The 25993-nt window shown below is 40.9% G+C and overlaps 2 protein-coding genes across 7 annotated transcripts in view; one reads left to right on the top strand and one right to left on the bottom strand.

The window, feature by feature from the left end:
- NF1 (neurofibromin 1) overlaps positions 1–25993 on the top strand; it is a 464504-nt gene that overhangs the window by 356907 nt on the left and 81604 nt on the right. Inside the window, 2 exon segments of the mRNA XM_030222524.1 lie at positions 21490–21922; positions 23116–23456. Coding sequence (XP_030078384.1) covers positions 21490–21922; positions 23116–23456 — 774 coding nt within the window.
- Positions 303–17123, bottom strand: EVI2A (ecotropic viral integration site 2A). Of its 6 annotated transcripts, XM_030222529.1 has the most exons (5): positions 16971–17123; positions 11179–11281; positions 8743–8792; positions 8450–8567; positions 303–3155 (listed from the first exon to the last, which is right to left on the bottom strand). In XM_030222529.1, exon 5 carries the CDS (start codon positions 3143–3145, stop codon positions 2315–2317), a length of 831 nt encoding a protein of 276 aa, XP_030078389.1. In that variant the 5' UTR covers positions 3146–3155; positions 8450–8567; positions 8743–8792; positions 11179–11281; positions 16971–17123; the 3' UTR covers positions 303–2314. The 6 variants fall into 6 exon arrangements, with proteins under 6 accessions (XP_030078389.1, XP_030078391.1, XP_030078392.1 ...); XM_030222531.1 differs by lacking the exon at positions 8743–8792; XM_030222532.1 differs by lacking the exons at positions 8450–8567; positions 8743–8792 and adding an exon at positions 16493–16596.

A 25993-nucleotide genomic window follows, 5' to 3' on the forward strand; every position in this document is an offset into this window, starting at 1 on the left:
TCAGGATGAACAGACTGATGTAGAAATGTTATCAGAAATTAGGAAGGCTAACAAACTCGGCAACACAATAATAATGGGTGATTTAAATTATGTTTGTTTATTTATATCCCACCTTATATTGGTAGAAAACAGTAAAAAGACAACAATACAAATCACAAATCAGCACAATAACAACAAAGTAGTATAAGTGCAAGAGCAAGGCAATTACCCTGAGACTGACTGGGTAAATGTAACAGTGCATGCTAGGGAGGTAAAATTCCTAGATGAAATCAACAAGAGCTTTATGGAGCAGCTGGTTCAGGAAACAACAAGAGGGGGGAAAAGTTCTAGACCTAGTCCTTAGTGGAGCACATGATCTGGTGCAGGAGGTAATGGTGTTGAAGGAGCAGGGGAAGTACAAGATGGCATTTGTGAAAGGGATCTGGGCCCTCAGAGGTTGATGTAATCACTAAGGTTCTCTCAAGGGTAAGGAACCACCTCAGATGGTATGCTCGGGAGGATATATGGCACCTGTCAGTATCTCCTTGCTTTCAACATGGTGCATAAGCAAGGCTCATGTTTCTTAGCCTTTGTTTGATGCTTTGCATTGGTATCCCTCAATGACAATACTGATGCGGTGTGACTCTTTTTTGTCTAGCATCATGTGGAAGGAGCTACTAAATACTCTGCCTCTATTTGTGTGTATGGACAAAAGAGGCTCTGCATTTAGCACTACCAGGAAGCACTATTCTAACTTGTGAACGTGACTTTTCTACAGACTTTGGCCATGTCAGTTCTCACACAGAAGCTTGGTACTGTAATAGGCCTCAAGTACATTTCTAATTTCTTCAAGGCTAAGTCAAAGCTAACAGAGGCAAAACAACTAGGAAACCACAACTTTTGTTTATGCTACCAGAGACCTACATGCATGCGAAGGAAATCTCTATGACATCAAGAACCAGGTCCCAGGCCTCAAAGCCACAACATCTTGAAAACCATTCACTTTGTTGTTCTAATCAACTTGGCACCAAAGTCAGAGTTAGTGCATCAAAGTTACTATAGCCAGTGGGACAGACTCCAAGGTGGATTATTCAGATTACATCCACTGCACTTTTTACCTTTATTCATTTGGAGAACATTAGAATTGCTGCTTCTTTGATTCCTATGGCAAGCTAAGCCAAGATACATAGGAGCAAAATGGTCAGTAGTTTGAGCTGCACATAAGGTACTTTTTTTTAGATTTCTGCACTTAGTATAATGTTGTATATTATAGAATTTCTTGAGGACAATTTGATTTCTGAGGGAAATGTGTGTGTGTCGGGGGGGGGGGGGGGGGGTTCGTTTCTTATTACAAAGCGACTGGAACTGGCTTAGTTTTGTGCACCTAGTATTGTGTTGTATATTATAGCATTTAAGGACCGTTTGATTTCAGGGGAAATTTTTTCCCACATTGTTGATTACACAGTGACTGGAGCTGTCTTGATTATGATTATCTTTTCCAATTTGGGGGTTTTGTTATTTCTAAACTTTGCAAAAATTGTAATTCACAATAGTTCTCTAATTTCTTGGACACATTCTTAGGTGAAGTTTTGGCCACAGGATCCATTTTTCCCCTCTTGAGTCTTTCTAGGTTTCTTTATTCATTCTTTATTGTCTGGTTTGTCACCTTGTCCTCTGCTGGCCCTGTTCAACTCTGGGGCCCAATAAAACAGCATCACATTTTTATTACCGCCCTTCCTTTGCATTTTCTCTTCCTCATTTTCTGTTTTGTCTGGTTTACCAGTGTATCCTGTGTTTCTGTTCTTAGAGTACCCCTTTGCCCATCTGTTTCTTGTGATATCCATAATGAATATGCATGAGAGAAATTTGCATGTACTGTCTCCATTACATGTAATTCTATCTCATGCATATTCATTATGGATATCCTAAAAATGTGGCTTATAGTAGATACTCCAGGACTAGTTTGAGAAACACTGAGGGGGTATTTTACACAGATGAGTGCTAAATGCTAGAGACGCCCATAGGAATATATGGACGTCTCTAGCATTTAGCGCACGCTAAAAACATTAACTTTCCTTTATAAAAAGACCCCTGAATTAGACTAAAACCTTGACCAAAATGCCACAGGTTCATTATCCCATTTTTATAAGCAGATTATGCATTATACAGTGAGATAGATATATATAACTCTCCCATTTTCTTCACATTGAATTTACTTGGAAATATACTTAGTTGCTATTAATTTTTGTAGTTAAGCTTTTACATAGTTTCTTAGTGGGCAAGCTGTTTAACCGGTGTGTTCCTGCTTTGAAATAACATCCTACTTCTAACTACATTAGATTTCTATTAGAAAACTAGTAGTAGGCAAACTTCTGTTTTGATTGTCTAATGGTATTTCATCTTTGAACAAATTATGGTTGCCCTTACTCATCTCTTCTGATCTGTTAGATTTCTCAGCTTCATCCTTAGTTTCTGCTTGTACGTCAGATGGCAAATTTTCCATCGTCAAGCTGACCTCTGTCAGTGGTTGTGATCTTTTCTGCATTAAATCTAACCCAAGTGGCCATACACTATTTGTGGTAATCAGAAAATCCCTATTACTTCTAGCTTGGCGCTTGCTTTGTGCAGATTTTTTTAGGTTTGAGACTTGGTTTGCCAGAACTACGGTTGATATCAGTAGAGCTGTACAAATAAGAACAAGCACTCCTATGATAATCACACAGGTCACTGTGCTGCTTTTGTTGCTTTGTTGTTTGCTGTTATTTTCTGCACATGCGATATTGCCCTTACTTGTAATCATTGACGTTTGAGCACTGGGAGTTACATTTGCTGTTAAGGTTGATACGGAATGTTTGTGTTCAGTTGATAACAGCTGGAAGATAACTGTTCTTTTTATTTCTGAAGTTGGCAAAGGTTTGTTTCCTGAGAAATCTCTTTGTTGTGGTGTTCCTGATGCATACACTAAAGTAGTACTGAGTTTTCTGTTGGCTTCAGTGGTATTCCAGTTTTTATTGGTTGCATTTGTTCTACTGGAGTTCCACTGGCTGAGATTTGAAGTCGAAGAATAATCGGTGTAATTTGCTTGCACTTGAATGAACAGCAAAAATATGATCCTAATTAGAAATATGAGGTGCTGACAATATGTCTTCATCAATTTCCTCTTCATGATTTGTTACCTAAGGGAATATAAATGTAAGTTTAATCAATTTTAAGACATGAACTATGTAAATTATATTAGAGATTTTTTTGTAAATAATTCTGGAAAAGTAGTGTCAAAGATCCATTTACTGCTACTTCGAAATGCATCTAAAATAAATACATTTAGATTAGGACTTCTTAAACTTGACCTGGGGACCCCACAACCAGTTTGGTTTCCAGGATATCCAAAATGAATGTGCAGGAGATTAATTTGCATACACTGTTGACTCAGTCTATGTGCATTTATCTTTTATTATATCCATTGTAGATATCCTGAAAACCAGACTGGCTAGCGAAACCCAAGACAGGTTCTCTGAGGACAAGCAGGCTTCTATATTCTCACAAGTGGGTGATGCCGATCCGCGTTGTCGGTCCCTCATTTGTCATAGCTAAAAGAGCTTTGTGGAGCGCGAGCCGCACCCCACCGTGCATTCGCGAATGCCCTCCCACCCATTACACAAACAAGGTCTCCTCATTTCTTCTTTTTCCACATGAGGAGAAGGTGTTTTTCTTGCCTCCTCATTTGCTTTGTGCCTGCCTACCATGGTTTCAGAGCTCTGTCTAGTTATCTTCCTCCTTTTGCCACTGTTTTGATTCCTTTATAAGAACATAAGTATTGTGATACTGGGATAGTCTGAATGTTCCATCATGCCCAGTATTCTGTTTCCAGCAGTGGCCAATCTAGGTCACAAGTACCTGGCAAGATCACAGAACAGTAAAACAGACTTTATGCTGGTTATCCTAGAAATAAGCAGTGGATTTTCCCAAGCCCATCTTTAATAATGTCTTATGGACTTTTTGTTTAGGAAATTAACCAAACCTTTTTTAAACCCTGCTAAGCTAACGGCCTTTACCATATTCTCTGGCAACGAATTACAGAGTTTAGCTACACATTGAGTGATGAAATATTTTCTCCAGCTTGTTTTAAATGTACTACTTAGTAACTTTGTTGCGTTCCCCCTAGTCCTAGTATTTTTGGAAAGAGTAAACAAGTGATTCACATCTACCTACTCCACTCTGCTAGAAGTTTGTTCCAGATGACTACCTCCCTTTTGATGAATAAATATTTTCTCCCATTTCTTTTTAGCTTCCCTTCCTTCCTCTTCATGTGATAACCTGTTATCCTTGAATGTTTTTTGTTATGGAAAATGCAATTTGTATTACCCTATTGAAGTCTCCTAAATATTTAAATGTCTCCTCCTTCCACAGATTACATGTGTAGTTCTCTCAGGCTCTCTGTGCACAGCTTATATAGTAGAGGCCATTCAGTAGCTTGGTGATCCTCTTTTGAATTAGCTCTGCCTTTTCAGTGACCTTTGCAGATATGGTCTCTAGACCTGAATACCAGAAACCCACATAGAGAGATTTCTTCCATCTCGTTATTCATGCAAGCATACTGTTAGTTTTCCCAACTGTTCTGTCACACTGATTGACTACTTTGTGGTCATCAAAGATGATAACCCAAAGATCTTCTCCTTCCTGTTTGGTGTCTACTAGTTCTTCAAACAGATACTTAGTTCTTGGACTTCTACATCCTAAATGCGGGATTTTTACATTTGTTTCAAAATAAAATTAAAATGTAATTGTCATACTTTTAATTATTTATTTTTCAAGTCATCTTTAATCTTATTAATCCTACGCCAGTATGTGTTGTCCATTTTAAAATTTCATATTATCTGCAAACTGACACACCTTCCCTTCTTTTTAAGGTCCCTTATAAAGTGGCATCCCACGGATCACTTTCCCTTCCCCAGTTTCTCACCCAGTTTATAATTTTGTATCTAGCTCCCACAATGACTAACTTGCTCACTAGTCTTCTGTTTGGAACATTTCAAAAGCTTTATTGAAATTTACTTAAGCCATGTCTGCTGCAGCCCCATGATCACTCTAGTTACTTCAGCAGGGAAATTGATCAATTTTGTTTAGCAAGATTTTCCTCTTGGGAAATATATAACATATAATCTCATAACTTAATAGCTTCAAGGTACTCCAGTATTGCTTCCATTAACTTATCCACTGCTGACAGGTACACTAATGGGTCTGTAATTTTCCCACTTCCTACTTGCCCTCATCCTTGTGAAGTGGTACTACTTCTGCACTGTGGGAGGTTCATTTAACACCTTCATTCTGGGGTTTGGTCTAGCTGGAGATATTTTTCAAAGTGAGCAGGGCAGAGAAGATGATATGTGCATAATGGCAGGAGTGACAAAGCAGCAGATATTCACAAGAATTGTGAAGACTTTTTTTTCCATCTCACTAAAATAGATTTAGAAAAAAATATGTTTATGGATGTTTTTGTTTTAACTGTCTTAAGATATAAGCACCAAACATGCAATTTGCTAACAAAATGGGTAACACAGACTATGGGTACAAATATCTCAAAATTTACATAAACAAGACCTTAAAGCTCAGAGAACATTGGTCTGACCAAATGGCTCCGTTTTCCCAAAGGAATTCCCAGATATTATCATTGGCCTCAAGTCATCAAACTCCAGAAAAAGAGAGCAACCAAAAAAATGGAGAAAAAAGTTGCCTACCAAAAACCTGGAGAAAAATAGCCAAAACCCACACAGTCAGTTTGTCATCAAAAAAACAAAAATGTCCACATCAAGTCCCCATTAGTCCCTATAAATATCACTGGTAATTCACAAATTATATCAAAATACAGTTCCACAGATACTTAGCTTGACTGAAGAAGCATCCTGTTGGATGATTGAACAGATGACTAATGGTAGGAGAGGATAAAAAAAAATACTCAGACAACAAGAGCAACGCTGGATCTTTTCTCTTTACACTGTTGAACTATAGGTTTTGTTTCCTTGTCTGTGCTCACCTCGCCCTCTGGTGGCCAGACCTGGTGGCTGCAATGGACTGTCTGTTTACTGTCTTTAACAGCTGATGGGCTTTATTAATCACCTAGAAACTTCTGTGTTTGCCTTTGCATCGTCTAAGGTCCCTGGTATGTGGGTGTGCTCTGTGCACTTCTGCCTAGTCCAGTTTTATTCTGAGTTCTTGCCTGGTTCTTGTTTGTTTGTGTGTAGTTAGCTTTGGTTTTATTGTTTAGTTCCTAGTCTTGTTTCTGGTCTGCATTTCCTTGTCTTGTGTCTGTGTTCTTTATTAGTGGCTGCTTGGCAGCTTTTAGTCCTGACTCCATCCTGTCTGTGTTTCTGTCTTAGTGGCTGCCTGGCAGCTTGTAGTCTTGACTCTGTTGTGTGTTTCCTGCTGGTATCCAGTTCCTGCCCAGTCCGGTAAGTCCTGCCGGCCGCCTGCACCCAGGGGCTCAACTCCTGGGGAAGGGTGGTCAAGTGCAGGTGAAGCCTTGCTCCAGTCCTGTGTTCCAGTCCAAGTGTTCTTGTCCAGTGTGTTCCTGCTTTGCTTATCCCTGTCTGCAGTCCCTGCTTTGTGTGTGTGTTAGCCCAGTGCTGGTTGGGGTGGCTTTGCCTGCCGCTACCGCTCCTTTGCAGCAGCCCAAGGGCTCACAAACCTAGTTGCAGCTTTGAGACCTGACAGCAAGCCTTTTATTGAATGCTATACCATTAAGAATTGGCCAGGCTGTGATTGGTTGTTCCTGTGAGTGTTTGATGTAACATCCAGCAGCCATTTTGGACATTCTTTTGAATCTTGGTTCCACCACCTGAAGCAGCAGTTTCCTGAAACAAGTGGCCCTTGTTGAGGTTCTGGACAGCTAGAATATCTTTGTTTCACAGCACTGGTACAAAATAAGTACCTGAATATATGTAAACTGCATTGAATGTAGTTGCAAAAACCTCAGAAAGGCGGTATATCCCCTTTCCCTCTTTCCACCAGAGAAGCAGTGGTTTTTGACAATCCAGTATAGAAACAGGATGCCCCTTCAGCCAGTGGTATTTATTGGGACTAATGGAGATTTGATGTGGAAATTTGTGGTTTTTTTTTTAATGACTAAAACAGACTGTGGGTTGTGGCTATTTTTCTCTGGGGTTTTTTTGGTAAGCACATTTTTTTCTCTGTTTTTTGTTTGCTGTCTCATTTCTTGAGTTTGATGATTTATTGAGACTAATGATAATATCTGGGAATTCCTTTGGGAAAACTGACACATTTGGTCAGACTGATGCTCTCTGGAGTCGATTCTTCTATTTAATTGCTGTGCCCTCTGTTTCCTCCAACTCTCAACAGCCTCCCGTGATTTTTTGGATGGTTTTCACTATTCAACCAATGAGTATTCCAAGCCTCAGTCTGATGTTACTACTACTACTACTATTTAGCATTTCTATAGCGCTACAAAGCGTACGCAGCGCTGCACAAACATAGAAGAAAGTCCCTGCTCAAAGAGCTTACAATCTAATAGACAAAAATAAAGCAAGCAAATCAATTAATGTGGGGGAGTGGTTACAAGTCAAAAGCAGTGTTAAAGTGGGCTTTCAATCTAGATTTAAAGATGGTCAAGGATGGGGTCTCTGTGGGCATTCCAAGCCTCATTCTGGAGTCACCAGAGTTTGGGTTTTTCTTGTTTTATTTTTTTTTTATGGAAAATGTGTATTCACTTATAATAATATCTACACGTACAAAAAAAACAAATAATGTATAGTGTCCTGAGATGATTAATTCCCCCTCCCTTCCCAATGTAGGAGTGCCATAAATACTAATCCTATTTATTCATTCTTGCTTAGGGAAAACAGAGTAGGGCACAATCAGTAAGACATTACAGGTATTTACACGACATGAGCTGTGTTTCAGCATGCAGGCTTTCATCAGGGGGCTGTCGCAACTGATACAACACTACTGGTTAGCTTGGACAGCCCCGCATCTGAGTATGCGGTTCGAACAGTTGTTTATACTTTTGGGTTTAGCAGCCAATATTTGGGCTTACCGCTGTGACTTAATGGCACCTTTACAGGACCCCTGACGAAAGCATGCGTGCCGAAACACAGCCTGTGTCAGGTAAATGGACGTGTTTAATTGCTGTAATTGAAGAATAAACACATTTGGACATTTATATTGGTTGTCTTCAGAACTTGTGTTTTTTGGTGACTTCTACCTTTTGTTTTTGCTTGTTGTTTTTCTATGGAACATTGTTTTTTCCTTTCATTCTTTTTGCATTTACTGTCCAGGTAGTGCCAATGCAGTCAAACTGGGTTTTCAGCAGCATTATCCAGGTAAATGCTAGTGAAAATCCAGGTATGAACAGTGAGTGGGACTTAACTGAGTGGGAGCCACTCCTACTCATATAAGTCCTGAATATTGGGCTTTTTCTGTTCTGCATTCAAAGTATTCACCTTAGAATTATTTTTACCTTGGTGAGGACCTTGTAACTTGTACCTTAAATGGTTTGTAAATGCAGAAGCAAAACAATAGACATTCACCCTCTGTTTTTAGGCAGGAAAATCTGGTGAAATGATTGCATGTATGCCCTATGAATAAAAATATCTTTTAAAGAGGTGTTAAAAACCAACCACATGTCATCATATAAACACAGAACATAAGAGCAGAAAAAGATTATCCTCACCAACTGTTCAACTCGGTTATATTTGCAACATGTAATGCAGTTCTCATACTGCTTATCCAGATATGCTTATGATAGAATACCTGAATCATTTCTTCAGCTGTCAGCTATCATGTGCATCTCAGTCAGCTACCTGTTAATACCAAAAGCCCTGTTCAGATTGGTCCCGCTTACATTTTGAATTAGCTGATTAGCCCTACTCCTCCACACAATTTTTAGATAATGGTGCTTTGTTGGCCAGCAAAGAAAATACTTACAGAACATAAGCTTCCAAGATATGGCAGACCTTACAGGTTTCTTCTTCAGGTGACATCTCAGTGGCCCTGAGAGCTCATGTCCTAAGCAGAGATGAGCATATGACCTGAAATAAACTTCAGACCCATGGAATTTTATTTGCCAGCTTGCTCATTTCTGGTCTCATTGCTTCCTTATTGACCAATGCAGTAAGCTCAACAGAGTGCATGCACCTGGCAAATCCAAACGTGAAGCACACATTGGTGTCTGTTTTCTGCACCTTTAAATATAAGCGTTTCAAATGTGTTTTTTTACTTGAAAGCTTATATTTAAATGCAGGAAACAGGTGCCAGTGTATGCTTTCACTTTTGGGTTTGCTCTGACTCGCACACATTCGTCTCTCACTACCAACACTTAGGGGCTTGCACAGGCTTCCAAATTATATAAAACTGGCCAGTTTTAAAGAAAGCATCTTGAGACATCCTCTCTTCAAATATCTAATGCCTGCTCCAAACTGGCATTACTTTTTTTTCAGTGGTAAGGCTGCTTTGTTTTGTGAGCTGTTCTCTGAGCATTGGGAGGGAATAGAAAATGACCTCATTAATATCTGTTTGACTACACTAGCATCTATTTGTGCTAATCTTTGGTGTGCATGTTGTATTAGTAAAAGAAAAGTATAAATGAAAGAGAAATTATCATGACTGCAAATAAGGACTGATGAGGATAAATGGTGAGGTGATTATTTGTGTTTTGGTCATATACATGAAAATGAAGGGAAAACCCACCATCTGATAGTCCATAAAAATATTTTTAAAATTTTAGTACTGAATTTTTTGTATTGGAATTTCCTCTATAATTGTGATAGAATACACAGAAACACATATATTTATACTGTCAGGGTAGTTATGCGAGCCCATTTTATAAAGGTATGCAGGCGTTTGTTGGCTTTTATAAACTAGACATCTTTTTGAAAGTGCCCTTTTATAAAATTACTTTCCATGTATCTGTGCACAATTTTAATGAGCCCTCAGCTACAACATTGTATTCACTCCTGGAATTCTCGCCTCCAGTCTCTGAAACCAATGCCTGACCTTTACTCCATTTGTGTATTTGTTTATGAAGCAGGTCATACTGCTTCTTGTTTTTATAAATTACTGATACAGAAGCCACAATCGGATATATGGAGGTAAAACATGTTTGGGAGACTGAAACGCAAAGGCCTGGTTTCCAGAACAACTGGGAGAATTTCTGGAATAAAATTATTCACTGTTCACTATTGGCATCCCTCTCTCAGTCTATGTATTTTTTGGCTCACTGTGCATATTGGACTCCTTTCAAGCTTAAAGACTTGTTAATTCTATTTCTGATCTATGCTGACACTGTGGCAATTGCAAAGGTACCATTGGAGCATATTCTTTATACTTGTCTTTCATTACATCTTTTCTGGATCAGTGTATGGATTTAGATATTCCAGATACAGGCGTCAATGACAGTTTGAGGTCCTCTCAGCATCCTCTGCTCAATATTATGCTTACAGTAGCATGTTAAAATGTATTATATTCATGGAAAAATAATGTTTGTTTACATGTTACTGTTTGGTGGAATTCAGTCTGTCTTATTGCCAAATATGAATGCTGCAGCTGAGAGACTTCAACATTCGTCTACTGTTAAAATGTGATCCTTCTTGGATACTTTCTTTCAAGACATGGAATAATATCCCCCTCCTGTTTCCCTTCTTGTCTCTGCCCCCCCCCCCCTCCCTTTATTGTTTGGTGTTTGGTTTTTTTGCCATTATTCACCATTCTATATGGTGCTTTCCAGATATTGATTCTGCATCCTATGGTTTGTATTATGGCACTGCATTAGCCTTGAACTATGCAAATTGTGATTTTTGTTGTTGTTTGCTGTACCTATGTTAGGTTGTTTATACTATGCAATAAAAAAATATTTGGACTTTAACAAAACAAAAAAAAAGCCCACATGAGCACATGAAAAGCTTTCCATATGCTAAAGTCCTCCATATAATTACTCGCAGTATATGGAATGTATTTGAAATCATTATGACTTTTGGAGAGAATATATCATTTTTAGTTACACTTAAAATTACCTTCTGTAAAACAGAATGTAACGATTATATAGTTATTGGTAAAATATTATTTGAAATTGTCTAAATAACTAAATCCATAGCTTTCCTTTTCAATTCCTTAATTATGACATTCACTGTTGTCATGTCCCATGAATTGCATGTTCAGTTTCCATAATTGGAAAATTAATTGTATCATTACCTCTGTTAACCAGGTTCCTCCTGTCTTGGTTCAGTTTCCATTGGCAACCAGACGTTTCATTTGAATTCTGTGTACTGTAAAGTATCACAGCTCCTCTGCAAACCTATAAATAGGGCAAAATATCAGCATGATTCTTGTGCACTAGTCTATCTTTTCTATAGAGTGGGTCCCTCTCTTGTCCCCTCAAACCTAAGTAAATAGTCTGGTTTTTTAAATTTCTGCTAAATGTTAAGTATAGATTACAAGGGAAATGATTGGCAATATAATCAAGGAAATAGGTGACTCACTAGTAAAACTTAGAAAAGAAGACAAGTATGGCTATCTTGGAGACTCAGCGGCAGTGCTATGGGTAAAGTGCAAAATTTAGGTCTTCAGCATTCGAGCCCGTGGATCAAGGAGGGAATCATGGTTACCATTAAAAATGATACTTGGTGGCTGGATTTAGACCCCATTTTAGAGGATTTGAGTAGAAGTTCTGTTGCCTGTCTTCTGACCTCAGTACTGTTGGTTCAGGCTCTGTGTTGGGTCAGATCAGGACTTCTGATCTGACCCAAAAGCATATGTTCATATTCTTATCTGGATCTATTAAAAATAATGAAAAGATCTCTATGTAATTGTCAGTGAATGTATGTATTTGAGGGGTGGTTATTCTGTAACAACGTGCCTATATATTGGCATCCAGAGGGCACCTATGTGATACTTATTCTATAAGAAAAAGTAGGCACCTACTTAATAGAATGCTAGTCTTGTTGAAATTTATGCCTATAATTTAGGATAAAGTACTTATGTCAAGCCATAGAACTTGGTTTTATTTATTTATTTGGATTTTGCTCACACCTTTTTCAGTAGTAGCTCAAGGTGAGTTACATTCAGGTACACTGGGTATTTCTCTGTCCCAGAAGGGCTCACAATCTGAGGCAATGGAGGATTGACTGACTTGCCTAAGATCACAAAGAGCAGCAGTAGGATCTGAACCGGCCACCTCTGGATGTCAAGTCTGGTGCTATAACCACTAGACTACTCCTCCACTCCAAATATGATTGTAAGTGCTCGTACCTAAAGGCCATAGATGTATTTAACTTATAATATTTTATAAGTATGCACGTGTGAGTCCCACCCACACTCTGTCCCAGACTACATCTATATCTATGCCCATCTGTTAAATACATGCTATGGTGATTGTTTTAGAAGCCATATTCGTGACTACATGTATAAATATTGCCATTTACACATGTATCTACTGCATTTTTTTGAGGGGGTGAACAAACGTGGACAAAGGGGAGCCGGTGGATATTGTATATCTAGATTTTCAGAAGGCGTTTGACAAAGTGCCGCATGAAAGACTCCAAAGGAAACTGGAGAGTCATGGGATCGGAGGCAGTGTATTATTATGGATTAAGAGCTGGTTAAAGGATAGGAAGCAGAGAGTAGGGTTAAATGGTCATTATTCTCGATGGAGAAGTGTGGTTAGTGGGGTCCCTCAGGGGTCTGTGCTGGGACCGCTGCTTTTTAACATATTCATAAATGACCTCGAGATGGGAGTAACTAGTGAGGTAATTAAATTCGCAGATGACACAAAATTATCCAGGGTCGTCTCGTTGCGGGAGGAGTGTGAAAAATTACAAGACCACCTTGTGAGACTGGGGGATTGGGCGTCCAAATGGCAGATGAAGTTCAACGTTGACAAGTGCAAAGTGATGCATGTGGGAAGGAGGAACCCGAATTACAGCTATGTTATGCAAGGTTCCGCGTTAGGAGTTACGGACCGAGAAAGGGATCTGGGAGTCATCGTGGATAGGACGTTGAAATCTTCAGCTCAATGTGCTGCGGTGGCTAAGAAGGCGAACAGAATGTTGAGTATTATTAGAAAAGGGATGGAAACCAAGCATGAGGATGTTATAATGCCGTTATATCGCTCTATGGTGCGACCGCACCTGGAGTATTGTGTTCAGTTCTGGTCGCCTCATCTTAAAAAAGATATAAAGGAATTGGAGAAGGTGCAGAGAAGGGCGACAAAAACGATAAAAGGGATGAGACGACTACCCTATGAGGAGAGGTTAAGACAGCTAGGACTCCTTAGCCTGGAGAGAAGGTGGCTGAGAGGTGATATGATAGAGGTTTACAAAATAATGAGCGGGATAGAGTGGATAGATGTGAAGCATTTTTTTACGCTTTCTAACAATAATAGAACCAGGGGGCACAAGATGAAATTAGAATGTGGTAGGTTTAAAACAAATCGGAGAAAGTTTTTCTTTACTCAGCGTGTAGTTAGACTCTGGAACTCATTGCCGGAGAAGGTAGTGACAGCAACCGGCCTTGCTGAGTTTAAAGGGGGTCTGGACAGATTTCTGAAGGAAAAGTCCATTGATCGTTATTAAATTTCGGGTTTTTTTGCCAGGTTCTTGGGGCCTGGATTGGCCGCTGTCGGAGACAGAGTGCTGGGCTTGATGGACCTTTGGTCTTTTCCCAGCATGGCAGTGCTTATGTGCTTATCTCAGATACACGTAGAGAACCCAATCTTTAATATGTACATATGGCAAGTGAGCATGGCTTGAGAGTGTTTTGGGCAGGACTAGGTGAGGCAAAAAAGGGGCATGCACATTTATGACCTCTGACTTCAATGTCAGGATTATGGTTCCTTCACAGGGATGTCTAGGTTTTACAAAAGTGCTTGGAATTGATAGTGCTGAATTATTGTGGACTGCATATGTTTCCAAAATGGCAGACATTCATGTCTAAGGGTTGGCACTGATGAGTGTCTGTACTGAAAGTCCAGTATACACATGTAAGTGCCAACACAGACATATACAGTATGTTGTCAAGTTGTTGCTGTTGAAGTTTTAGATGTTGACAAATGCAAATTTAGTGTTGCCATCACATGTAGCCAAGATAATCCAGTGTGTATTTTAGTAAAAAAAAACTCTGCATTGGAAATTATTTCCTAAAATACTACCAAACTTTGACAAGTCTTGACCTAGATGTCTCAATTCCTGTTTCTAATTTCTTTCTAAAATCTGTTTATGCAAGATAAGCTCTATTCTGCAAATATTCTCATAAGTGGAATTTCAGCATTTATGTCCATAATTGGCACATAAATATTAACATCCACTTTGTAAAATCACCCCCATTGGTGACAGAATCCCAGTTCTAATTCTGGTTGTGTTACAAGAAAAAGCAGAAGTAAGGAACCACAAAACTAAGAAAAGTTTAAAAAATATAGACTAAGTATTTTTTAGGTTGTTGGAAGATGCTTCCATGGTGCTATTTGTTTTATATATTCTCCTTAAAAATTATCCAACTTCAGTTATTCCTCACTATTTCTCTGACACTCAAACCTGGTTACCTTCACCTGCTCTGTTAGGATCCATGTGACTTTATTAAAGTAGCGATATCTTATTGAATATTATTCTGAGGATGGTGGTTTCTGTTATGGATATACTATGAATTTCTTAATAATTTTGCGTGAACACGACCTGAGGGAAGGGGCAGGGAAGCTATAAAAAGATTGTAATGCCACAACATAGTATAAGACATTGCATGGCCTCTCCTTCCACCCAGGTGCATCCACCCAGCAGCTGGACACACCTTTCTGTAACTGACATGCACAGGAACTGAACAAGCTTTGCAAGTCTCTGGATTTCTATAGTTGACAAGGCTTTGAGGATCCCTATCAGCTAAGTAATTTTAATTTAGGAGATGCAGGAGAGACAAAGGCCAGCAGAGGATGGGGTGCCTAGTGCCATCCATATAATTGATCCAAATTTCAGTTACCTGTTATTGTTTGATGATTGCACTTTTTCTGTTTCACTGTTCAAGTTCTATGACAAACAATTTTCAGTTTATTGCCGCTGCTTGTCTGGACTGATTAAGAATCTTGGTGGTTTGTGTGTTTGGTCTGTGGGTGCTTTCTGGGAACTGTGGGACCACTGAGAGTGTGGCCCCCCAGTAACTTAGAAATCATTGGGGATAATTTGAGAGCGGGAGACTCGCCCAGAGACGTTTGTGACCCTGTCAGTGGGAGGAGGGTGTAGGTGTAGAGGACAAACAGCAGGTGCAGGTGGACCTGAGCTGTGCTGAGGATAGCCCCTCTGATTGACCTTAGGAGTAGCCCCAGGTGGGTGGCTAGGCGTTTCGTGACAGACCTGTCCTTCTTTAGGCTTTTCGTGACAGCATCTCTTTCTGTTTTTATTTATTTATTTATTAATACATTTATATCCCACATTTTATGGTGTTGTACTACATGCAGAGACTGGGTTCTTGGGGTTTCACTTTAATTTTTATCTACATATTTCTGGGGTTTTTTTAGTTTATGGTCATTTATTCTGTATTTGGTGAGAGTCTGTCAGAGTTCTATGTGTATATGATACCAAGGCCAAGTAGTCTGTTAATTTTCTACATAGCAATCTGTAGTAATCTAGCTTGTTCAGCTTTCTCAATAGGCGCATTAATATTCTAGGGCCCATTATTATATTTATAGTGTTTTTTCCTAGGTAGAGTCCTTGTCATGTGAGTTTTAGAAGTTAGTGCTCATATTATACATTTGCTCTAGGTCCTAGGTGACTTTATTTGTAGAGTTTTGCATTATTTCACAATGTTGCTGTTATTGAGATTATACTAGAATCAGAATTTTATAGGGAATTGTCCTTGCTTTGTTCTGCACCCTTTGTTGAGGGAGGGACCAAGGAGTTCTGTGGATATAGATTATGTTTGGTTAAATACTGTAAAGGGGAAGCATATGTATATTGAGGGAGTGAGACTCAATAGGGGCTGAAGAAAGCAACTTCTAGTGGGTCCATCCTCGGCCCTAGCAGGCAGTGAAGCCTGCCTTCATTGCAGTTATTTTTGGGGGATGAGTTAAGAGAGGAGCATGGGCAGCAGCAGGTGATGTGTTTTTTTTTTATTATTTCGAACAGTTGGCAGCTCTAGGCATTACCCACTCTTAGGGATGTAGGACTGAAGAGACGGTGTCTTTTCCCCTGCTCTAGACTGGCAGGACTGGAAGCCTTAGTGGGTACTTTTGGTTTCAAGGGCTGTAGGACTTGTGGGGGGGAGGATGTATGTGCCAGTATGCCTCGCAAGATGAGTATGTGTGTTGGTGTTCTCTGCACTCAGTGATGCAAGACTGGAGGATGGGGTAGTTGTGCCCTATGCCAAGGCTGTTAAGACTGGGGTGAGGGGACAAAGGAATGCAAGTGAGAGAATGGATCAAGAGGTAGGCAAGAAAAGGGAGGGGTGAAAGAGGGAGGTGAGGGGGGGGGGAAGTAGAAGAGAATGTACGGAGGTTGTGATTTGGAAGATGTCATACAATACATACCCCATCCCCAAACAGTCTCTCCAAATGGCAGAGTGTAGGATTATCTGCCACACCCTTGGGAATCCTGCCTTCTTCTTTGTTCCTCCCTTATCATTGGGAAATCACTAAAAAAAAAAAAAAGCTAGAAATAATTCCCCTAGCCCCCCCCCCCCCCAACACACGCATAGAGAAAATTCTTCTTCAAGGCAGACCCCACCCCTGTCCAGTTCTTTCAGTCTTTGCAATTTGGATTCCTTAACAGGATAAAGTCCCTCAAGTACGGTATGCACCAAGAGGACTGAATACATCTAAGTCCCTCCTACTGCCTTCTTGTTTGTGGGTCATGTAGGCTTATTTGCAAACTTTTCTGGCTTAGCCTTTAAGGGTGCCTTTTGTCTACTTTCAAGCAAATCATCATAAAGGTTTTAAGTATAAAAATATTTAAAATAATGTGTAAAAAAATGCATTGAGCCAGAAGTGAAGGTGATTGGTGACCTACCTTAAAAAGAATTGAATTCCATCAGACTATTTGTGACAGCAGCTTTCAGCGTTTTCATTTGTGTAGTTGCCGCTACCTATAGATAATTTCAGAATGGACAGAATGGAAGTGTACTCTGAATCTTATTCTGCTTTTCTGGCAGTGAAATGAATTGCTGCTGCTTCTCTCTTCTGCTTCCCCCCCCCCCCCCCCCCCCCCCCCATATCTTTTTTTTTTTGTAAGCTAAACCACAGAGATGACACATTTCCTTGCTGCTCGCAGAACAGTTCAACAAGCCAGAAAGGCTGTCTTGTCTTAGTTTGTCATTATCAGAACAGGAAGTGGCAAAGAAAAATCCCCAGTTTCTTTTTAAAATTTTCTTACTAATTTGTTGTTAAAACTAAGTTTGCCTGATGTCTGACAAATAAATCAATAAACCAAACACAAAAAAGTCATTTTCCCTCACGCACACCGTGTATAAAATTTTTTTTATATTGTTTCATCATAATTGTAAAAAATGGAACTGTTTTAAAAGTGAAAAAGATCAAAAAGACATTACTTGCTTGGTTCACACTATTAAAGTATAGCCCTGTGAGGGGGTGTACAGAGCACTGCCCCTCACCCTTAAGAATAGACCCTCAGCCTGTCACCTTAAAGCTACTAGTCCTGCCCAGGGAGGAAGTGAGATGGAAGGGGTAGAGTCAGAACCAGGAAGTATAAAAGGCAGGGTCAGAGTGAGGTTAAGGTGCCCCAGGGAAGGAAGAACTGAAGTCCTAGCGTATGCTGCCATGACCTGGCAGAGGTAAGCCAACCTTTGGTTTTGAGACTTGTAAACCCTGTTTTGAGGTCTAGCTAGAGCCAGACCTGAAAACTAAGAGAGAGAGAGAAAGAGCTTACAGGCTGTGTTTGGGGTGTGGCAGTCAACAGCCACAGGCTGTGTCTTGAGCCCTGTCAGCCACAGGCCCTAGTTAAGACTGTGTTATCTGAACTAAATAGACTTTTCATCTTTTGTTCTTGGCCCTATGACGTAACAGGTCTCAGATTTCAGTTAATAAAGCACTTGTTTCATTTTTACACATTTGTCCAGCTGTGTTATTGTGCAGACCCACCCTCAGCCCTCGCTTGCCTTATCACATGTGGTGTTAAAAGTGGGATCTTGAGTTTATCCTGCCCGAGGAAGTCATATCCTTAGCCTCTAGGGCTCTGGGCCTATTGAAGATATCACACCAGGACATTGGGCAAAATGGATTATCCCTGCCCTAGTTGGGGGGGGGGGGGGGGGGTTGGATAGTTAGTACCAGACAGGGTTTATTTTTGGTTTCCTCATTCAATACGCATTTCTAGCTGAGACCGCTACAGCAGAAATATGGAGAGGCTACTCCAGGACCTAGTGGAAGTCTGTCAGCAGCTGCAGCAAGTAGTACAGAGGCAATGGGAACAGCAGCAAGCCTCTCAAAGATCTCTGGAAGCCCAGCAGAGCTCTCTGACCCAGGTGACACGATCCTTGCAGTCTCCCAGGTTGCACCCTTCTGTTCCGGTATTAGTGAAGATAGTACCCAAGGATGACCTGGATTATTTCATGACCAATTTTGAAAAACCCGCCGTCTTACTAGTTGGCCAGAAGTGGCATAGACAGCTTATCAAGAGAAATTACTGACTGGTAGCAGCCAGACAGCAGTCTAAGATGGGTCAGCCACCTATGCGGAAATAAAAGCTGCCATTTTGGAGAGGGAGGGCTGCACCCAAGAGGCCTGCCAGTAGTGTAGGGGAGTATCCGGTTTTGTATTGATTTTCAGAAGGTGAATGCTGGCCCCAAACTAGAGGCCTACCCAGTGCCAAGGGTAGATGAACTCATCGAGCGACTGGGAGGAGCCAAATTCATCTCGACCTTGGACCTCATATTGGCAGGTACCCCTTACCTTGGCCGCCAAGGAGAAGACAGCTTTTTCCATGCCCCAGGGTTTGTTCTAGTTCATAGTGTTGCCACTTGGCCTTCATGGGGCTCCATTTACCTTTCAGCCCCTCATGAACAGTCTATTTAAACTGCATGGAGACTACATGGCTTCTTACTTAGATGATTGGAGGACCCATCTCATCCAGACAGAAGCAGTACTTAGATAATCTACAGACCACTGGGCTAACAGTGAATCCTAAAAAATGCTTCTTGGGAGGACAAGAAGTCCAGTATCTGGGGTACTCAGTTGGGAAAGAACCCTAGATCCAGAAGGTAGAGGCAATCACCCAGGTGCCACACAAGTACAAACCTTCCTTGGACTCATTTGGTTATTACCGCTGGTTTATTCCAGGTTTCGCTGAGAAATCAGAATCGCTAACCTACCCACCTCTTATAGAAGAAGCCTGCAGAAAGGACACACTGAACTGAAGAGCTAGATGCTTCCTCTGAGCTGGTACTGGTCAGCTCAGTCTTCAACCGGCTTTTTATCGTACAGACCAAAGCAACAGAAATTGGCCTTGCGGCTGTTCTGGCCCAGGAAATGGACAGGGAAGAGAACTTGGTGGCATACATAAGCAGTAAGCTGTTCCCAAGGGAGAAATATGCAGTGATTGAGAAGGAGGCGCTCACCGTCAAGTGGGCCCTGGAAACCTTCCAACCATCAACCCCTTCACTGTGTGGCTTGACATAAAGACTCAAATGCGTGTATCATACACTGGTTCCTTAGCCTTCAGCCCTTTAGCTATCGGGTGAGACATTGGGTGGACCAAGACCATGCTAACACTAAATTTTTTGTCTCAGGAGGGAGATCCTGATATGGCAGGCACTCAACTGAGCAGGGTTGAGCTGAGGGGGGGAGGGTATGTGAGGGTTATTGGAACACTGCCTCTCAAGATTAGTCCCTCAGATAACCTGAATCACCTTAAAACCACTAGTCCCTGGGGGGGGGGGGGGGGGGGGAAGTGAGATGGGAGCGGTGAAATCAGAACCAGGAAGTATAAAAGCAGGGCCAGAGTGGGGTTAAAGAGGTCCAGGGAAGAATGAACTGAAGTCCCAGCATATGCCTTTACAGCCTATGTCTAGCGACCGTGACCTGTCTAAGGTAAGCAAACTTTTGGTTTTTAGACTTATAAGCCCTGTTCTGAGGACTGGCTGGAGCCAGATCTGGAAGCTCAGAGAGAAGAACTTACAAGCTGTGTTTGTGGTGTGGCAGTCAACAGCCACAGACTGCGTTTTGGGCCTTGTCAGCCGCAGCGCAGGCCCTGGTTAAGACTGTGTTTAAACTAAAGAGACTTCCCTGAAGAGCTGTGAACTGTTACCTTTACATCATTCCCAGCCATGGGCTCAGTAGAAAGAGGATCAGAAAATGATACCCAAGTTTGCTGCATGCCAACACATAGCACTGATACCAGAGGTCACTCTTCAGCAACTACTTTACCATTACTTAAATCATGATGACAAATGTAGGGGCATTTATCCTGAAGGCTGTGAAGCCTTAGGGCCTCCAGAAGTTGATGTTTTAGAACGAGATTAAAAAGCCATTTATTTTAGTGCTGCGGGTTAAGTGATCCCTTAGGCAATAGAATAGAGTGGGAAAATGTAGATTTAGATTTTTGATTTAATTGCTTTCAAGTGTTTTTTAGATGTCATGTTATATGTTTCCATGGGATTATAAGTGTTTTAGTGTGACACTCTCTACTATGCGCTTTCTATATATGATGGCACATAGATTGGTAAAATTAATTGAAATACCGTATGGTAAAGCTCCCAGTTTCCCCTATAACTAGTATTCTGGTCAAACACAAGAAGTAAAGGAACCAAATTGAGGAGTTTGGCTTGTTAGAGGTTCAAGAAAGGGAAATTTGTTGCCCCCCCCCCCCCCCCCCCCCATATCTTTGAAACACATAAGGAAATGAAATCACTCTTCTTTAGCTTATATATTACTTAAGCCAAGGCACTGCAGGTTGGTGACATGTAAGGTAGGTTGCCTTTTATAAGATAAATATCATCCAAATAATATCCCAGTGTACATGGCCTAAAAGAAGCTTAACATACAAAGGAAGAGTTATCACTACCTGTGCCTCTCATTTTTCTTTGCTGGCCTTGGTAGTCGTGAGTTTGGGAGAGGTTTGTGGTGCAGCTGTCCTACAGTGCCATACTTTCACTTTGGTCAGTTTTATAATGCTAAATAGCTTTTCCAATAGTAATTCACATCCATGTGATAAGATTTAACAAGGTTAGCAGAAAATACAGAAACAGGAGGTCCTTGCTGATAGAATGTGGAAATAATTAAAAGTGTATTTGTCTTTTTCCCCTTGTGGTTATTTTCAGTGAGTTCTGATGTAGTGATGAGTTCTTACAGTGATGTCACTGGTAAGAAACCTTTGCCCATTTGCTTACATATTTGTGTTGTTCCATTTGGTTTTATTGCTCAAAATTAACATATTGTCAAGAATAATCTTTCAGATTTCTGTATGTAAACCACTTTTACAATCCATTATTCAAGTACTAGCATGTTATTTAAAAATAAGACTGAGAGCCCCTTAACATCCTTTTTAATTTTTTTCCTTTATTATTTTGAAAAAGATTCAAGACTGGCCAGATAAATGGGGATCTGTTAATATACCATGTGTTGTTGACTTTGAAGCCATACTATGCCAAGCCATATGAGATTGTAGTGGATCTCACTCATGCCGGGCCCAGCAATCGCTTTAAGACTGACTTCCTTTCCAAGTGGTTTGTCGTTTTCCCTGGGTTTGCATACGAAAACGTGACAGCAGTCTACATCTACAACTGTAACTCCTGGGTCCGGGAATATACTAAGTATCACGAAAGACTGCTTACTGGCCTAAAAGGTAGCAAGAGACTTATTTTCATTGACCCCTCGGGAAAGTTGGCAGAGCACATTGAACATGAGCAACAGAAGCTACCAGCTGCCACCCTAACTTTGGAGGAGGACTTGAAGGTGTTCCATAATGCTCTCAAACTGGCCCACAAAGACACCAAAGTTTCCATTAAGGTTTGTAATATTTTATGATATAATAATGGTATATAAAGTGTTCTTTGAATGTGGAGATGTCCCTGTTTTGAAAAGTCTATATTCAGCCAGCGGTGGTCATTGGTTTTGTAAGCAATGACTACCTCCAGCTAAATTAGACCCAGATATTCAGTGCCAGGCCATGGCCTAGCTATTGTCATTGAATATCCAGGCATGAACTGGTCACTGATGTTTATGCGGGGCTTGGGAGGAATTGCATAGGATACTTATGCAAGGCCTAGCTGAGTAAAAGCCAGGACCCGCATAAGGGGATAATCATATGTCAAATTTCCCTTAGGTGGAAAGTTGACCTCCCCTCGTGGTACTACTACAAGACTACCACTAAGGGTCAGCCTTCTGTTTTGAACCTAATGCCAGATGGGTTGAAGCAGAAGGGAATCGCTTCTGCTCCGGCCCCTAGACTACCAGGGGTTATCTGTGGGTAAGTCCTGGGAGTAGCAAGAGGTCTGGAGGGTGTGGATCAGAAAGGGGGAATATGGAGGGGCGATCGAACTTGGGGGGTAGTTGGTGGGGGGGATCAGGGAAGAAGATTGAATCGGTGACTTGGAGGGCATGACCCAGAAATTATGTGGGTGCCAGTTGATCAATATTTAGTGCTGGCACCTACATAGCTAAGTTTTAGTGGTTGTCCCGTTCAGCATAGTATGCAAGCAAGAGCCTTTCCTGCCCACTTAAATGATGCAGAATTTAATTTGGCAGGAGCCTCGCCTGCCCACTTAGTGCAGGTTTAAATGAACATTTTCCACTGTTTTTCTTCCCTTTCAGGTTTGTTATAATTTTAAATGACGATCTGTTTTATGTCACAGCACATAATTTCAGTTTCCTTTAATTGTTAGATCTGCTCAGTATTGGTTTTCTCTTAGATATTGGATAGCCAAATGTGAAGTTGTTGGGTTTGTTTGTTTGTTTTTTTTAATTACTAACATTCAACTTCAGTGTCTACTAATATTTGAGTTGATCATTCTAAACGTTTGCTTCTGTATTAACATTTTATTTTAATTCTCAGTACAAAATTGAGCATCACTGCCAATGTAAAGTTTTGTAAAATTTTGAGTTTCCTAGGCTCCCCTTCTTTTACTCTCTGCTCCATAGTCATGAGAATGTTTTCACTTTGATCTCTAGGTATTACAATTTGTATGTCTGTGTTCTCTTAGGTTGGTTCTTCGGCAGTTCAGGTGACATCTGCAGAGCGAACAAGAGTCCTAGGTCAGTCTGTATTTCTCAACGATATTTATTATGCCTCCGAGATTGAGGAGATCTGTCTTGTGGATGAGAATCAGTTCACACTAACTATTGCCAACCAGGGAACACCTCTGACTTTCATGCACCAGGAGTGTGAAGCCATTGTCCAGTCCATCATTCACATAAGGACTCGATGGGAGTTGTCACAGCCAGATTCCATTCCACAACATACTAAAATCCGTCCAAAGGATGTGCCTGGAACATTACTCAACATTGCATTGCTTAACTTGGGAAGCTCTGATCCAAGTCTAAGGTAATACTGTTTGTACTGATTAGGTTTTTCATTACCTGAAAAAAGGAAATTTTTAGTCAGTGGCTGTTCCTTGCACTTTTGCTCTGATACTGCATATTATTGCTGCCTGTGAACATGTCTGTAGCAGCTGAGGATTATTTACTCCTCAATTCTACACAGAATTCAACACTTGCAGACACCAGCATCAGCATCTCTCCTTGATCTCTTTCCCTTTACATAAGTACATAAGCACCGCCATACTGGGAAAAGACCAAGGATCCATCAAGCCCAGCATCCTGTCTCCGACAGCAGCCAATCCAGGCTTCAAGAACCCGGGAACCCCCCCCCCCCCCCAAAAAAAAAAAAATAATAATGTTCAATGGACTTTTCCCTCAGGAATCTGTCCAAACCCCCTTTAAATTCCTAGATAACTTCAGGACTATATATGGAGGACCATATTGTTCACATGAACAGTCAGGCCTAGGGCGATAAAGGAAGAGGAGAAGGCATGCACATTCATGGCAGGGAGGGAAGGGAAAAGAAGGCAGACCAAGCCCAAGTGGGCTGAGTGCCACTGGGGGGAGGGAGAGAGCAAGGTTGAGTGTGTGCTGTGGGGAGTTGGGGAGAGCAAGGGTAAGTTTATGCCATGGAGATGAGAGGGGAACAGAGCAAGGTGACTTGTACCATGAGGATGGGATGGGGGGCAGAGCAAGGTGAGAGTGTTCCATAGGGATTGGAGAGAGCAGAGAAAGCTTGGGAGTGTGTCATGGAGGGGAAAGGGATAAGAGAGAGCTGAGAGTGTGGCATGGAAGTGTGGGAGCAGAGAAAGCTAAGGGTGCACCATGGGGATGGGAGAGTTGGCATCGAAAACCGAGATTGTGCTGTGGAGGTGGGACAGAGCATGCTGAGCGTATACCACTGGTGTGGGAGGAATAAAGGTTGAGGGAGGGCCATGGGGAAGGATGGGGGAGAGAAGCAATGAAAGCTGGGAAGGGGAGAAGGAAGAAAGAGGGAGGGGTTGTGCCTGTGGAGGGAGAATGAGAGGTGAGGTGTATTGCATATAGGAGAACACTTTGGTAGCAGACAGAATCAGGGGTCTTGCTGAGAGTTAAAGGGAGAGAGAACTGTGGTTGAAGTGAGAGGGGGAACTGGGGATGCTGGAGCCTGAGGAAGTAAAAGACAGGAGAGGATTTCAGGCATGATGGGAGAATTCTGAATGAAAAAAAAAACACTATAAATTGTGCAGCATTTTGCTACATTTTAAACATTTTTGCATAGAATTCCCCCAAGAATTTATTGATTGGAATGACTGGAAAATTTTATAAGATCAGTCGATGGAAGACTGAATCAGGGATTGTAAAAGTAAGGCTTGCTTAGTGGTTTATCACCAGTAATGTGTGTTCCTCTCTAGAAAACCTGCCAAATGTAGGTTGGTTCTCTCATTCCCAGTCAAACCTAAAAGAGCACTTCTGAGGACAGATTTGAGGCCCCTTCTGAATATGCTATTCCACTGCCATCAGCTGCAATTCTATAAAACATTTGCCCCAAGTAAAGCATGTTTTACATGTAGAAAATAGCTGTTATAAAATTGTGCGGGTAAATGTATGTATACAGGCATATACATGGCCATTTTTATGTGTTCCCTGGGGCGACGCTGCAAAATATGCATATAACTTTATCAAAATGTATGGCTACGCAGAGTATGCACACACAGTTGAATGTTTCTCAGAGCAGTTGTAAATTTTTGTGAGCATTTGTTCACTACTGTTCATAGATTTGGCAGCCTATTTTATAAAGACACATAGGAACCTAAGATACCTGTATAAAATAGAACATGTTTTTGTGAATTTTTATAGGCTCCCCACAAGAAGGTAAAGAAGGTATTTAAGAGTTTTTATACCAAACAGGCATGCAAAAAAAATTGTAGTAAATTGACTTAAATGAAGGACAAGAGATCAAATTATGTAGATTTTCAATTATTTCAGTTTTTACAGATTAGTGTAAGATTTAACAAACTAGACTACTATTTAATAAGTACTTTTTCTGTAACTATTTGTTGAAATTGATGTCTTCTGCCTGCTACATCAGTTATTGTAAGCATACATATACTGTAGGGCAGGTCTCAACAAATTTTCTTTAAATTTAGGAGCCAGCCCAAAACTTTAGGAGCCACTGGCTGAGACCTTCTGTATGCCCATCTCTACCAAAATTGAAGGGGAGAGAGCTCCCCCTCCGAGGTCTACCACACTTCCTTTAGAACCTTATTTACTAAGAGGCATATTTTCAAAGCACTTAGCCTTCCAAAGTTCCATAGGTTTCTATGGAACTTTGGAAGGCTAAGTGCTTTGAAAATATGCCTCTAAGGCTGTTTTCCATGGCTAAGGAAAAAGAAAATGTAGTAAATCTAAATCCAATGCATCCAAAATTATTTACAAAACAAGTAAATCTGGCTTTTAATTCAGTTCTGCAGGCCACCACCCAGCCTTTCTGTGTCATATTTCCCCACCATGTCATCACCCATTCTCTTTGTTTCTCTCTCATATATCCTCCCATATCTC

Source organism: Microcaecilia unicolor, chromosome 13, assembly GCF_901765095.1.
Source record: "Microcaecilia unicolor chromosome 13, aMicUni1.1, whole genome shotgun sequence".
In the NCBI taxonomy this organism is placed as follows: Eukaryota; Metazoa; Chordata; class Amphibia; order Gymnophiona; family Siphonopidae; genus Microcaecilia; species Microcaecilia unicolor.